The 16,558-nt window shown below is 44.0% G+C and overlaps 1 protein-coding gene across 2 annotated transcripts in view; it reads right to left on the bottom strand.

The window, feature by feature from the left end:
• TPR (translocated promoter region, nuclear basket protein) overlaps window positions 1-16,558 on the bottom strand; it is a 196,935-nt gene that overhangs the window by 115,552 nt on the left and 64,825 nt on the right. For both annotated transcript variants that reach the window (XM_069737241.1, XM_069737242.1), the window contains exons 9-15: window positions 10,406-10,493; window positions 10,162-10,302; window positions 8,322-8,413; window positions 4,023-4,220; window positions 3,834-3,941; window positions 772-998; window positions 37-200 (exon numbers count right to left, since the gene is read on the bottom strand). In XM_069737241.1, coding sequence (XP_069593342.1) covers window positions 37-200; window positions 772-998; window positions 3,834-3,941; window positions 4,023-4,220; window positions 8,322-8,413; window positions 10,162-10,302; window positions 10,406-10,493 — 1,018 coding nt within the window. The remainder of the gene's footprint in view (window positions 1-36; window positions 201-771; window positions 999-3,833; window positions 3,942-4,022; window positions 4,221-8,321; window positions 8,414-10,161; window positions 10,303-10,405; window positions 10,494-16,558) is intronic.

Raw genomic sequence — 16,558 nt, 5'->3', positions numbered from 1 at the left:
TACAATTCTACATGGTCCCTTACAGAAATGCCTTACCTGCAGCAGGCAGCGTGACTCCAGTCGTCTGAGCCAACAGAATACGATACATGTCTCGCTGGCGTACAATAGACTCAACCATGTGCTTCTGATGCTGACGGTTTTCACGAAGCTGCTCCAATTCAGAAAGAGCCATGTCCAGCTCCCGCCTCAAATCAGAAAGCCTAGTGACAGAGTTACTGCATTAATACACAAAGCAAACAACAATCACAACAAAAACATTTCTTTGTAGGGTTGATAAAAGCCCAGATCCACCAAATTTGCTGCAGTATTCACTACTTGATTTGTATTGTACAACACTGGCATCAGGTATTTGCACATGACGTCTCTAGTCCTAGGTTGCTGGACAGACATACACCTGTTTGCACCAGTTATTTATACATGGCACGCAGTGTAATCACCGAAACACTACACCTTTAGGTGATCTCTACAGCTATAATCCCTGAGCTCCAAGCCACCCAGGAGTCTACGGCGTTGTACTGGCCAATTACTACACTGCCCTGTGTGAGAATTTCACATGTACATATCTAATCTAGTTATACCAGTCACTATTTCCCAATGGAAACAAGTACAGCATGGTATCAAACCTATTTGGCCTTGTATGAATAGCTTTGGTGCCTCCTGGCTACACGTTATCTGAAACCATGGAATTTCACAGAATAAATTGACCCGAAAGACGAAGTAATAAGGGCGAATCCCAGTGTAACCCTCATCGGTGCACTGTCTGTGGCTTACTGTGCGGCCGCGGCTTCTTGCTCTTCTTTTTCTTTGGCTTCACCAAGCTCTCTCAATGCGACTAGTAATTTCTGGTTCTGCTCCTGGAGTTCATCAATGTTTCTGAAAGTGACCAAGTGCTGCGTTATCACTTCAGATGAACTGCTGATATTAGCGGAGCTGACGTCGTCATCCCTTTGCACATGGTTTCCTCTTGCTTCTTCCAGTTCTATTAAGAGAACTCTGATCTATAGAAACGGGAAAAAAAAAAGTTGCAACACTCAAAGGACATTCAAAAAAGGCCGGACAACAAAGTGCTCAGACTGTAAGGTCCCAAGTCAGCCAACACAAACCTAGTGCACAAGGTACATGGACACACAACATACAGGCATAATTAATGATAGCTGCTGAAACCTGGGACATTCCTGATCAAGATTATAATGTCAAAAACAAACAGTGTCAGAATCTATTAACTCTTTCACCGCCAGTGGTTTCGCAACATTCTGCGCCTCTTGTAGCCAAGACTATTTTCATACTTTTCACAAGTGCAGTTTAAATTTAAATTACAAAATAAAATAAAAAAAAAAAAATATACTAAACCCCCAATTACCGGTACTAATACATTTCCTGACTGTAGAAATCTGACACAGGATCGGAGAGCGCCAGAAAGGAGCTCCCCTCTCTGGGATTCCCCTCAATAGTAACACCAGCAATAGAAGGGTTAAACGCCAGCGATCAGTACTAGCACTGCCCTCAAATCGGCGCGATCATCACGCTGTAAATATACGGCGGCTTGCAAGAACACAGCTCCTGCAGCGCCATATATAAGCTGTTAATGACCAAAACCTAACATGCTACGTTGGATTTCTGCCCTATGGACAAAACCGACTGCTTGTATGGAGCTAAATGGGGTTCTATCACAGTAGTTTGTGATACGCAATTGCACAAATCAAGTGTCTCCATTGACTCCTTTAATTTTTATACTTACTCTGGAACTCTTACTAAGGTGGATTCGGTCCAATACAAACATTATGGGCCTCTGTATTGGCAATTCTCAAAACAAGATTGTAGCCTACGTAAATTTGCTTTTCCTCATTACAAATCCAGTTATCTATTTTCCAAACGTGATGGCAGAATTCTGCTTATACAATGCCATCGCTAATTTTAAAATTAACTTCTCCAAATCATATGCCCTGAATATTAACATTCCCCCCTCCAATATTGTGCTCCTGAAAGCCAAGTTTCAAATTGGCCAACTCAGCTTAAAGGGAATCGGTCATCCAATTTTGGCCCTATAAACTGCGGCCACCGGCGCCAGGGGCTTATCTACAGCATTCTGTAATGCTATAGATAAGCCGCTTCCCCCCCCCCCGATATAACCTGAAAGATAAGAAAATCAAGTTAGAATATACTCCGGCGCCTCCCATCTTCGTACGATCGTCATTCTCCTTTCTTCTGTTGCAGCTCCTACGCAGGCGTACTTTATCTGTCCTGTTGAGGGCAGAGCAAAGTGCTGCAGTGCGCAGGTGCCAGAAAAGGTTAGAGAGGCCCAGCGCCTGCGCACTGCAGTACTTTGCTCTGCCCTCAACAGGACAGATAAAGTACGCCTGCGCCAGAGCTGCAACAGGAAGCAAGGAAGAGGACGTCATCGCATGAAGATGGGAGGCGCTGGACCCGAACATCCATCGGACCGGACCGCGACTCCCATCAGACCAGACCGCCCCTGGGTGAGTATAATATAACCTGTTTTTCTTATCTTTCAGGATACATCGGGGGCTTATCTATAGCATTACAGAATGCTGTAGATAAGCCCCTGATGGTGGTGGCCACAGCTTATAGGCCAAAATTAGGTGACAGATTCTCTTTAAAAATATTTAGTGTTCTTATTACTGAGAGATGTACATTGGACATACTCACTTAAACTTTCCTAAACTACTCTAAATGGGTATAAGAGAACTGCTCAAAAGAAACAAGAAATGCTATAACATGGTTTTAGAAGCGCAATCTTTGAAATTACTGTAATTTCTAGACTATAACTCGCACTTCAAATTTTGGGGCGGAAAATAGGGAAAAAAAAAAGATTTTTTTATAAGTTGGGGGCTCATCTTATAGTCCAAACTAAAGGTATCTTACCTGGGGGGAGGGGGGATTCGGCGGTGTTGGAGTGGTGTCACAGAAGGAATGGTCCCTTCCAGAAGTGGGGCAATACTGCAGGCCCTAGGTGAACAAAAGGGGTGCCCCACTGGTGCGATACTATGAGCCCAGAGTCGACGGTAAGGCAGTACGAAGTGCACTGCTTTCCCAGCGGTCATTTTCCTGAAGCTGTGGGACGCCTCCGGCAGTGCATGCAAAGACTGGGATCTCGGACCGGCGGCCCACGACGTCAGAGAAATGGCTACCAGGAAATCAATGCACTGCCTTATCAGCGACACCAGGCATGCAGCATCGCACCGCTGCTAAAGTTGCCAGCTTCCTGCGGAAGGGACCCTACCATGGTGACCAGATGTTGTCATCCGAGTCACCAGGCACTAGCAAGTTAGTTAGATCATGCACATTAAACCTATACTCCCCTCCCGTGCTGGCTCCGTTCCAGCGGTGTCCGTACTCGTGGTCCCGGGGATGTGATTCAGTAGAATGAGATGTGGTGGCCTACTTACCGCTGGCATCACTGTCCATGTCTTCTGTCGAACTGAACATGTAGAGGAAGTCAGGGATCAGCTGTAGCCCGGACTTCCTCTTCATGTTCAGTTTGTACGAAGATCAGGACCGTGACGCCAGTGCTGATTGGGCGTTGAGCATCTGAGTCATTCCACTGGATCACAGCCCCTGGATCTCGAGCGCCAACACCATGGGAACATAGTCAGCAGGGGAGGTGGGTATAGGTTTATTTTATCGGGGGCTAAACATTTAGTTTAAGAAGGGGTTGTCCTAGCAGTGGACAACCCCTATAAGATACAGTATATGGAAATTTAGTTGCATTGGCATAAAGGGATTTGGCTTAGTCTTCCTGTATAAGAAACTTGCCTGAAAAGGTCTCATTTATAGACCATAGACTTTTCACCAACTATATTAAAAAACTGTACCTGTTGGGAAAGATCTTTCACTTGTAACTCAAACCTCTGGTTTTCTTTTTCAAGAACTGAGGAAAGTTTGTTTGCATTATCAGTTTCATTATGCAAACATTGAATCTCCTAAATAAAAAAAAAAAGAAAAACGTAAGTAGGGGAAAAAAAATTAATTATGATAGAAAGAAAATAAAAATAAAATAATACCTTCATAGCCAATTCAAGTTTAGCAGACAGACTTGCCACAGTTTTCTGCATACGCTCATACTCTTCTCGCTGACGTTTCAGGATGGGCGCTTTAGCCTCAACTTCTTTCACTATGTCGTCCAAGTACTTGGTAATTCTTTTATTTTCCTGCTTTTCTATTAGTAATTGGTCTTGTGTTTCCATGTATGCATTATAAAGCTAAAGGAGGAAAAATACACCAAATCAACCGTAATCTAGAATTATATAGTATGCTGAAACAGCAGCAATAATGAACAGAAACATGCACAATAAACAAAAATTCTGTAAGATTACACAACTTTTGTGACAATGTCAATGTTCAATGTTTTTTTTCATCACCCATTGCTTTCAATGGGTGAAATATGGCGGAAAAACGCTGAAAGAAGCGATATATGCTCCATGCTGCAAAGCCTAATACCGAGGACAAAAAAAAAAAAAAAGAGCATGTGCAAGAGATTTCTGAACTCATACTTTGCTGCTACTGTCAAACAGCTAAAATTTGTATAAAAAAAAAAAAAAAAGGCACGAAAAACGCATACATGTCAACATAAACCTTTAGGCTATCACCAGCTTCATATACTAGTATTGTCAGATAGTGTTTGTAAAAGCAGGATTTTACTCAACTTAAAATCTCACTTGTAGCCTTCACTGTGCAAACACAAGAAAACCAATGGTGTACGCTGCTTCCACTAAAGCTTCTTTCACATTTCCGTTGTACGGGGCAGTCACGAAGCGTCGGCGCGACGTACCGACGGAAGTGTTTGCTTTCACATTTCCGTCTGTGTTGCCGAGTAGGAAAGATTGTGAGCGATATTTCATGCTGGGCAGGCGCAGTGTGAAACACTGGATGCGACGTACGGAAAAACGTTCCCTTGAAAGTTTTTACGAGACGACGGTCCACCAAAACCCAATGCATCCAGTGGCCGACGCATGCAACGTATGGCCATACGTCGCAATGCATCGCTAATGCAAGTCTATGGAGAAAAAATGCATCCTGTGGGCAACTTTGCAGGATGCGTTTTTTCTCCAAAACGACGTATTACGACGTTGGCCAAATGACAGAAGTGTGAAAGTAGCCTAAGGCCTCTTTCATACATCAGTTTTTTGCCATCAGTCAAAAATCCATCTTTATTTAAAAAAAAAATAAAAAATCCAGCAAATGTTGCTGCTGGATCCTATTTTTTCCTCATAGACTTGTATTAGCGATGGATTGTAATGGATGACCTTCAGTTTCATCCGGATCCGTCGTAAAGTCTTTGTCCGTTGTCTACGGCCGACGGACAAAGTGAAGCTTTTTGTGTAAGCCGAAAAGTCGGACAGTGAATGATCCTGCGCCGTCCATCAAAAGACGGAATCAAGCAACGCATTGCGTTTTTGAAACTGAGCATGCCTGGAATAATTTCTATTCCTTTACACTGTGTTCCAAATTATTATGCACAAAGAGTTTAGGAGTGATAAGGTTAGAATTTTTTTGTTTGTCATTTAAACTCAATGATGGTGATGTGTGTCAGGGCTCTTTATAACACTGAAAGCAATTGCAGATATCTGTGCAAATTAGTTTGGCAGGTGTGTCCAAATAAAGGCAAGACTACTTAAGAAGGCTGTTCCACATTATTAAGCAGCCTACATTTATGGCCAAAATGGGAAAGAAAAAGTATGTGTTGGCTGCTGAGAAGCAACAAATTGTGGAGTATTTAGGTCAAGGCATGACTACAATCAACATTGCCAAGACACTTCATCGTGATCATCGCACAATCAAGAAGTATGTAGCTGATTCCCAGCACACACGTGTGCGTGCTGATAAGGAAAAATTGAGGACTCTTTCCAACAGGCAATTGCGTAAGGTTAAAAGAGCAGCTGCAAAAATGCCTTGTCATAGCACCAAACAAGTTTTTTGAAGCTGCTGGTGCCTCCAACGTCCCCAGAACAAGATGCAGGGTCCTTCAGAGGTTTGCAGCTGTGCGTAAGCCATCCTGTCGACCACCTCTATCCACTGCACACAAGCAGAAACGGCTCCAGTGGGCCAAACGATACATGAAGACTGACTTACAAACTGTTTTGTTCACCGATGAGTGCCGTGCAACGCTCGATGGTCCAGATGGATGGAGTGGAGGATGGCTGGTTGATGGACACCCCATGAAAACACGGCTAAGGCGCCAACAAGGAGGAGGTGGAGTAATGTTTTGGGCTGGAATCATGGGGAGAGAGATTGTCGGCTCCTTTATGATCCCTGAAGGGTAAAGATGAACTCCATAATCTATGTGGAGTTTCTAAAACAACACTTCCTGCCATGGTTCAAGAGGAAGAACCGTGCTTTCCGCAGCAAGATCATTTTCATGCATGATAATGCACCGTCTCATGCTGCAAAAAACACATCTGCATCTCTGGCTGCTATGGGCATAAAAGAGGACAAACTTATGGTGTGGCCACCATCTTCCCCTGACCTCAACCCCATTGAGAACCTCTGGAGCATCATCAAAAGGAGTGCCTATGATGGCGGGAGGCAGTTCACATCTAAGCACCAGCTCTGGGAGGGTATTCTGTCCACAAGCAGAAACCATCCAAAAACTGACAAATTCAATGGACGAGAGAGTTCAGAAGCTTCTTTCGAACAAGGGGTCCTATGTGCAAATGTAACATCACCTAGAATAAAGTTTTCACTTGAAAACTGTTTGATTTCATTTTGTAATAAGCTGATAATGCTTATAACTTCACAATTGATCATTTTTTGTTCAAAATTAAATAAAAAAGGTTGAAAACTCTGCTGCGCATAATAATGTGGAACATGCATTTTGAGTGTTTATTTTTTTTAAAAAGATACTGTTTTCATAGGCAGTTTGTTCCAAAACATTGCAATTATAATAGAATAGTAGATGACTGGAAAAATAACGACTGCAATTCAGATAGGTAATTTAGAGAAAATATGAGAAAATATTATTTGCATAATTTGGAACACAGTGTAATTTAACTCATTTTTCCATTCAGGGGAAAATATATCTCTCTCTCATTCTGTTCCTTTAAATTCCTGTGTCAGCTGCTTCGACAAATCCGTCAAAAAATCGGATCCAGTGCATCAGTTTTTCACAATCTGCACAGGATCCGTCTTTTCAACACTGACAGATTGTGACTGATTCTAAAAAACTGATGTGTGAAAGAGCCCAAAAGTTTATCAATTGGTTACATCCGTCTACTTGTATCAAGCTACTCCGTGAGAAAGCAATAGGAAAAGCAATTTATCGTGTATTTCTATACGATGTCACTTGACCTTATAGCTAGACCTTATTATCAGGATATCAGAAGACAGTAGAGTGTCTCTTATTTATGTGTTTGAGACGGTTAGAGATTATAGGTATTTTTCATGCGTTTCTTACCTGTATTTAAAACCTGTGGGTTTGTGGTGCCACCTTGTGGTTTCCTAATTTTTATATATGTTTTTAAACAAATCGCATTTTTTTTGTATCAATATAAATAAAACTAGATGGTGGCCAGATTCTAAAGCATCGGGTATTCTAGAATGCACAGCCCACGCAGTATCGAACACAGCCCACGCAGTATCTAACACAGCCCACGCAGTATCTAGCAATGTGGGCACCATATCCCTGTTTAAAAAAAAAAAAAAATGTAAATAAAAAATAGTTATATACTCACCTTACGTCGGCCCTCGGATCCAGCCGAGGCCTTTACCGATGGTCCTCGCGCTCCGGTCCTAAGAATGCATTGCGGCCATGAGTCGAGATCATGTAGAGGTCTCGCGAGACTGCCACGGCATCATCTTGCGAGACCGCTACATGATCTCAAGTCGGTGCCGCAATGCATTCTTGGGACCGAAGCGCAAGGAGCGGGAACGCTGCGGTGGACTTCGGAAGGTGAGAATATAATTTTTTTTAATTATTATTTTTAACATTCCATGTTTTTACTATTGATGCTGCATAGGAGGCATCAATTGTAAAAAGTGAGGAGGTGTTCAAATCCCGCCCCAATCAGCCGGCCGCGACCAATCAGCAACCCAGGATTTCCGTTTCAGAAGTTGCAGACATACAGACAAACAGACGGAAGTACCCCTTAGGCAATTATATACGGTAGATTGAATACTTTTCCAACAAGATGGTTCTGGTGTACAATCCTTTATAGGATCTTTGTTCTTCCATGTGCTGAATCCTTTACTCTGTCCATGCAGAGGATTTAGTCTGGCACAATATGGGATATTCTTTCTACGTATAATTGTACTAAGCTTGAGGACACATTTGCTAACACATTGAAAACAATGTATGAGAATTTTACCTCTGTTAATTTCATTCCTGGTTTCACAACTTTTGCCACAGCCGCGGCTGTTGGGGACATTGCAGTTAATTCTTCTTCACTCAACAGAACACCTAAAAGTAAGAAGAGAACCGACATGTGGGATTCTGTACTAATTTCTAGACTATTTAAAGCAATACAATGTTACAAAATGCTCTGAAAATCCCTTACAGACTGCAATGATACTTTAGAAGTAGTGGGTACGGAAAGTATTCAGACCCCTTTAAAGTTTTCACTCTGTTTCATTGCAGCCATTTGGTAAATTCTAAAAAGTAAATTTTTTTCCTCATTAATGTACACTCTGCACTCCAGCTTGACTGAAAAAAAACAGAAACGCAGAGATTTTTGTACATTAAAAAAGAAAAACTGAAATATCACATGGTCATAAGTATTCAGACCCTTTGCTCAGTATTGCGTAGAATCACCTTTTGCGCTAGTACAGACATGAGTCTTCTTGGGAGTTGTGCAACAAGTTTTTCACACCTGGATTTAGGGATCCTCTGCCATTCTTCCTTGCAGATCCTCTCCAGTTCCGTCAGTTTGGATGGTGAATGTTGGTGGACAGACAGTTTCAGGTCTCTCCAGAGATGCTCAATTGGGTTTAGGTCAGGGATCTGGCTGGGCCAGTCAAGAATGAAGAATTGTTCTAAAGCCACTTTTTTGTTATTTTAGCTGTGTGCTTAAGGTCATTGTCTTGTTGAAAGATTTAAGTCTGAGGCCCAGAGCACTCTGGAAGAGGTTTTCATCCAGGATATCTCTGTACTTGGCCGCATTCATGCTTCCTTCTATGGCAACCAGTCGTCCAGTCCCTGCAGCTGAAAAACACCCCCATAGCATGACGCTGCCACCACGTTTCACTGTTGGGATGTTATTGGGCAGTTGATGAGCAGTGCCTGTTTTCTCCACACATACTGTTTCGAATTGTCACCAAAAAAGGTCTATCTTTGTCTCATCAGACCAGAGAATCTTACTTCTCAGACTGGGAATCCTTCCTGTGTTTTCTAGCAAAGTCAATGCAGGCTTTCATATGTCTTGCATGGAGGAGAGGCGTCCGTCAGGCCAATCTCACATAAAGACCCGACTGGCGGAGGGCTGAAGTGATAGTTGACTTTGTGGAACATTCTCCCATCTCCCTACTGCATCTATGGAGCTCAGCCAGTGTGATCTTGGGGTTCTTCTTTACTTCTCTCACCAAGGCTCTTCTCCCATGATTGCTCAGTTTGGCTGGACGGCCAGGTCTAGGAAGACTTCTGGTGGTCCCAAACATCTTCCATTTAAGGATTATGGCAGCCACTGTGCTCTTATGAACCTTGGGTACTGCAGGAATTCTGTTGTAACCTTGACCAGATCTGTGTCTTGCCACAATTCTGTCTCTGAGCTCCTTGGCCAGTTCCTTTGACCTCATGATTCTCATTTAGTCTGACATGCACTGTGAGCTATGAGGTCATATATAGACAGGTGTGCGCCTTTCCAAATCAAGTCCTATCAGTTTAATTAAACACAGCTGGACTCCACTGAAAAAGTAGAACCATCTCAAGGAGGATCACAAGGAAATGGACAGCATGTGAATTAAATATGAGTTTCTGAGCAAAGGGTCTAAATACTTATGACCATGTGATATTTCATTTTTCTTTTTTAATAAATTTACAAAAACTTCTACATTTCTGTTTTTTTCAGTCAAGATGGGGTAAAGAGTGTACATTAATGAGAAAAAAATTAACTTTTCTGAATTTACCAAATGGCTGCAATGAAACCTACAGTGAAAATTTTAAAAGGGTCTGAATACTTTACAGACCCACTGTATTAAAGCAATCCAGACTACCTTTCCGCTTGGTGGAGGAAAGCAAATCGTTTGCATTTTCAAGTTCCCGCTCTAGTTTACTGATTCTTTCACCAAGGTCTTTCTCTACTTGACATTTCCCAGCTTCAATTTCTCCTAGCTGATCCTGAAGAGAGGCGTTATCTTAAAAAAAAAAAATCATCAAGATTACATATGGTATTAACAGGTAATCAGAGAAGCAATAGCATCAGTATACAGAGGGCGGATTACACAAATTCTAACTTACTATCACCAGCTTCTTTGAGGAGTTTCTGAAGTTCTTCCACCGCCCGTGTCAATTCTACACTCTTTTTCTCAGAATCGTCTGCAGCACTCTGGAAAAACATGCAGCAAAAAAGAGGGGAATTTCTTTCACAAATCTTTGATTACTGCAGTCTACAACTTGTACTGAAAACATAAGATAAATGGAAGCAGGTAAAAGCATCGGAAATGGCAACTTGTACAAATCAGAGAGACCCATTGCTATTACCTAGGCAGCCACTAATTTTCCCTGCCCGATGGAATGATTATATATATTTTTTTTAAATCTCATTTTTACTAAGAAAATTACAGTAACATTTTTGCAAAGATCAGTAGAACACAAAATTTCACTACATGGTATCATGTTTTGGTTATACATAAAATACAATAAAGTTCTCATCAGCCAAGGATTCGATTTTTTCCATGCAACCAAACTAATACAACCCTCCTCGAGAACACTCCAAGGAAATCTATATTCATACTATCATTTTTTAATGATGTATATACTTTAGATTATCTGCTATTCAGTCCTAACAATTAGTTTGCATGTGTAATGATCATACCTATATAATTTAACCTGGAATTATCAGACCACAAGTGTTCTTGAAAGCAGAAATTGCCATGTACCGTAATTTCTATAATTGCCATAAAATTTCTTGATTGCTTTTCTCTTTCTATATAGCTCTTTTTCCATCCAAATAATATTGTTTAGCTTATTTATTAACTCATTAACTGTCAGTGGTTGAGAGTCTAGCAATAAGTATGTGTGATTGATATAATGTTCACGAAAGACCTATAGCCATCGGGGATTCAAAATCGACCGAATCTCCAAAATATCTGTTTTTCCAGTAGGAGCCTAATCTACTGTACTGGAAAAAACATGTGAAACAAATATGCATCTTCAGTTCCACATCTTGGACAATCTCCTTTTGGACAAACCGCAATTCTAAAAAGTTAGGTCGGTGTTCTATATACTCCATGAATTAAGTACGTATTTTGCGGTTCATAAGATGCACCGGATTATAAGAGGCACCTCAAATTTTGAGGAGAAAAATGGGAAGAAAAAAAAAAACCTTTTTAATAAAATGGTGGTGCTTCTTCCAATCCATGCGTCTTATTGCTTACTACCGAGGGTGGTGGCTGCGGTGAAGCGGGGTCCCAGGGTTGCTGCTGGCGGAGGCAGGAGTGGGGAGATGCTGCGGACCCCAGACTGGGAGAAAGGGGTGTTCAGATGTGTGATGATGTGGGTGTTCGGTGGTTCGAGGGCTCCGCCGACATTTTGTGAAAGCCCAGAGACCACGCACTTCCATGATTTACTATGAGGTGGACTTCCAGGAAAATGGCTGCCGAGGACGGCACATGCGCAGATGGAGATTTGGTGCAGAGATCTCCACCAGCTCCATCACGGCCAGTAAGGTATATTCTAATTATAAGAGCAAGGTTTGAAAAAGACCCAATATAGGGTCGAAACGTTACCTTTGCCTTCCTCATTTGACCTGACTGCGGTGAATTTATTGCACTTTTTTGTGATTGAAATAAATCTTTTTCTTCACTAAAGATTTGATTTTTTGAGTGTGACTGTTTATCTTTGATGTCATTTGTGGATTAAATCCACGTCCATTACAGCAAGAGTGCGCATCTTTCTCGGCTTATAAGTATAGGGATATATCATCCTCTTGCTCTGTGGATAAGATATCTGAAGGGTCCGTAATTATTTTCCAGTTCTGCTATTAGTTTAACCGCTTTGAGACCACCCATTAAACATAAATGTTGGCGCTAGTTGGGCTCTGTGCAGCGCCGACGCTTATGAGGGGGGGAGTTTCTGCGGTCAGGGCCACTTCAAATAAGACATGGTATCTGCGACCTATTGCAGCCAAAATAGCGCTCATTCCCTTCCCAGCCCTACCATGCGCCCAAGCAGTTCTTTTTAAAAAAAATACTGGGTACCTGCATACTTTGGAAAAATTGTACAACAAATTTTGGCATCTCTTATCCTTTTACCATTGTGAAAATTAAAAAAAAAATGGGGCTGAAACAACATTTTTGTTGGGAACATTTTCACATTTCAACATTTTAAAATTCTGTGAAGTGTAGCGTTTAAAATGGGGTCAAGGGCTCTCCAAACATGACATGGCATTGGCTATTGATTGAAGCCAATTTTGTATTCCAAAAGTCAATGGCACTCCTTCCCTTCAAAGCCCTGCCATGCACCCAAACAATAGTTTTCCTCCACATATGTGGTGTCGGCGTGCTCCGAAGAAAATGCACCATAAAATTTGTTGTTCAATTTCTCCTGTTACCCTTGTTAAAATGAAAAATTTGGTGCTAAATAGAGTTGGGCGGACATCTGGCTGTTTGGGTCCGGCAGAACAGTTACAAAAGGTTCGAGTACCAGAACACTACCAGGACCTGACCCGGACCCCATTTACTTGAATGGGGGGCCCAAACATCCAGTGTTTGCCACGCAGTCATATGCATAACAGTGCGGCAAAGACCACTTCTGATCGGCAGTGAAATCATCCCCACACCATCCTATTCTTTTTTAATTCACCGCCGATGAGAAGCGGTGTTTGCCGTGCTGTCATGCACATGACAAACACCCGGTGTTCAGGCAGCCAAACCCAAACAGTAACACGGACTTCCTGATGAAGTCTGTGTTCCATGTCCGCGCCGTTAAAGTATGTGTTTGGTAAGGATGCCGAACTTTACTGTTCGGGTTCACCCATTTCTACTGCTAAAGTAACATTTTTTTGGGGGGGAAAAAGTTAAATGTTTATTTTTTCCTTCCACACTTCATTAATGCTTGTGAAGCACTTCTTGAATGTGGTTCTGAGCACCTTGAGGGGTGCAGTTTTTAGAATGGTGTCACTTTTGCATATTATCTGTCATATAGGCCCCTCAAAGTCCCTTCAAATGTTATGTGGTCCCTAAAAAAATGATTTTACAAATGTTATGGAAAAATGAGAAGTTGCTGGTCAACTTTTAAACCCTTCTAACTTCATATAAAAAAAAAAAAAAAACACGGTTTGAAAAAATTGTGCCGATGTAAAGTAGACATGTGGGAAATTTTATTTATTAACTATTTTATGCGACATAACTCTGGTTTAAAGGGAAGGTGCCACCAGTTTTCTTGTATTTTGGTTTTTTGTGAAATTAAGCTTAAAATAGTAATTAAAATGTATTAATGCAATGTTTGCACTGTTTGCAAACATTTTTTCTACAAATATACATATTTACCACTAGGGGGAGCATTTTCCGTTTCAGACCTCAAGCAGCTATAGTAAGATTTAGCAGCTCTGCCCCAGGGATATTAGACCACCCAAAAGGGGAGGGAAATGGAGATGTCAGCAGTTACTGCCCCAATTTTTCTGCTAACAGCAAGAATGAAGAGCAGCATCACAGGGCAGCGCCATTTCTTTATCGCCTCTCATTGGGGGACACAGGAACCATGGGTGTATGCTGCTGCCACTAGGAGGCTGACACTATGCAAATAAAAAAGTTAGCTCCTCCTCTGCAGTGTACACCCCACCGACTGGCATTATACTCTTCAGTTTAGCTTAGTGTCAGTAGGAGGTGGACACGGGTCTTTCATTAGACCCTTATCTACCTCAATGTGCGTCGTTTCTTTTCAGGTTTTTCGGAAGGGATACAGGGTGAGTAGTCACACCTGTAGTCCCACAAAGCGGACTATGAGTACGGCGTGTACTGCCACCCCGTATCCTCATAGATCCCTCTCCAGGACCAAGATCCTAGCACACCAGCGTGCTTAGAAGTCCGGTCCTGGCTCCGTCCCCCACCCACTCGCCTTCCAGAGCCTGTCGGTCGGAGGAGACGAGGACGTCCACCAGCTCCAAGGACGTCTATTATCTTCCATGTTTTTAAGGTTAGTACGACGGCATGGGATGTTAGGCGAGTATTGGTGCGCCTTATCAGTTCTTTTTAGGGGGCCTTCTGTGGATTCCCTGCCTTTCCTACTACTTTGTGCGGCGCCTTACAGACGGTCACACTGCTATTTCTGCGGCCGCACTACTATCCCTGCAGCCGCACCTTTTCTACACATCTTATGCGCGGCGGCTCTGAGGTCCGGCCGCGCTGCTTCCCCACGGTGGCGATCGCTCTGCCTTCCGCGGCCGTATTCTCTTCCCTCTGCGGCGCGGACCCCTTCAGGAGCCGCGCGGATTCTTTCCACGGCGGCCGTACCTTTTAGGTTTCTCGCGGCCACGGTCCTTCCATGCGGCCGCGGTCGTCACCTGCGGCCGCCGGCTTCTAATTTAGGCCCCGCGCTGGATCGGTTACCCCTGCAGACCCCTGCAGTGGCCAGCGGGTCGCAGGAACCGCCGCCCGAGCCCTCCTTGACAAGCCACAAAAGGTCCAGACAGGAACGTCAGTCTGAGTCCTCTTCTCGTTCCATCTCGCCGCACGGCCCTCCCCCGCGGTGGGTGTCCCACCGATCCTCCTCCCCTGAGTCAGGCGAGGCATTATCTGATGCGCCCTCGGAGGATATTTCGGAGCTGGATCCTAACCAAATCGCCACCATGAGTGAGACGGTCCAGAACCTCATTGGGGCAATAAACCAAACCTGTGGCATCAAGGATCCCTCTACGGAACCCGCAGATCAGGCGGTTTCGTTTAGACGGGCCAAACCACCTTCTAAATTTTTCGCTCCTCATCCTGAATATTTTTCGCTCCTCATCCTGAATATTTTTCGCTCCTCATCCTGAATATTTTTCGCTCCTCATCCTGAATATTTTTCGCTCCTCATCCTGAATTCAAAAGAGAGGGAGAGGAAGAGGGAGAGGGAGAGGGAGACCGACCAGACGTTTTCAGAGGGGAAAACGCCTGGGGGTGTTATTTCCTTTTTCACCAGAACTTACCGCCAATTGGACGGTCTCCCCCTCGGTGGATCCCCGTTTCCAGGCTGTCCACCAACACGGTGCTTCCACTGTCCGGCGGAGCATCTCTACTCTAACGATAGAGTTATAGAATCCTTCGCGAAATCTGCCTTTGAAGCGGCTTCAGCGGCTCTATGTCCAGCTTTTGCTTCCACTTGGGCCTCAAAATCCATCTCAAAATGGGCCAAGGATCTACGGCGAGGTATCCTGGACGGGGCGCCTCCCGCGCAATTAGCGGAACTTGCCAATCAGATTTCCCACGCTGGTGAATACCTGGTCTCCGCCTCCCTGGATGTCGCGTCTTGTGCGGCTCAGGCTTCCAGCAATGCCGTTGCCATCCGCCGGACCGTTTGGCTCAAGGCCTGGCAGGCGGACTTGTCCTCCAAAGAGTCCCTCACTAGTCTGCCCTTCCAGGGCTCTCGTCTCTTTGGTTCCCAGCTGGACCAAATCATTAAGGACGCCACCGAGGGTACAAGTTCTCTTCTCCCCCAGGCTAAGCCTCGTCGCCCTCCACCTAGACGGCAGTTTCGCTCTTTTCGGCCCATTCGTCGCTTCGCTGCGTCAAGCTCCTTTTCCCAGCAGCAACAGAGGCCACAGGCACGTCAAAAGAAGGCGGTGTCTTTTAGGCCCACTCCGTCCTGGCGTCCTCGCTACTCCCAGGGTAGATCCTCCAGGCCCAGGACTGGAAGATCCACCTCCGCATGACTCTTGGCAAGACTCCAGCCCAACTCCCAGATTGGGCGGCCGTCTTCTTTTCAGGGACTTCTGGTTTTCCGCAGTAGAGGACGCTTGGGTCAGGGAAGTTGTATCCTCGGGATACAAGATAGAGTTCGCTTCCAGACCCCGGGATCGTTTCTTCCAATCCCGTCCTCCAAGAGATTCCGCTCTAGTTCCGGGCTTCTTCGCAGCCATTGCTTCTCTGCTCAAATCCGGGGTAATCGTTCCCGTCCCAGAAAAGGAACGGTTCACGGGTTTCTACTCGAACCTTTTTGTGGTACCGAAAAAAGACGGCAAGGTTCGTCCCATTCTGGACCTCAAATTGCTGAACAGGAGAGTTAGCCTGAGACACTTCAGGATGGAATCCCTTCGTTCAGTAATTGCTTCCATGGAGGCTCAGGAATTTCTATGCTCAATAGATATCCAGGACGCCTACCTCCATGTCCCGATATTTCCCGGACATCACCGTTTCCTGCGCTTTGCAGTGCAACGAGATCATGTTCAGTTCGTCGCCCTGCCGTTCGGTCTCG

The sequence above is a fragment of the Ranitomeya imitator genome, chromosome 8 (genome assembly GCF_032444005.1).
Source record: "Ranitomeya imitator isolate aRanImi1 chromosome 8, aRanImi1.pri, whole genome shotgun sequence".
Taxonomy (NCBI): Eukaryota; Metazoa; Chordata; class Amphibia; order Anura; family Dendrobatidae; genus Ranitomeya; species Ranitomeya imitator.
Note: the sequence above shows the minus strand (reverse complement) of the source record. Positions and strands in the feature narration are given on the sequence as shown.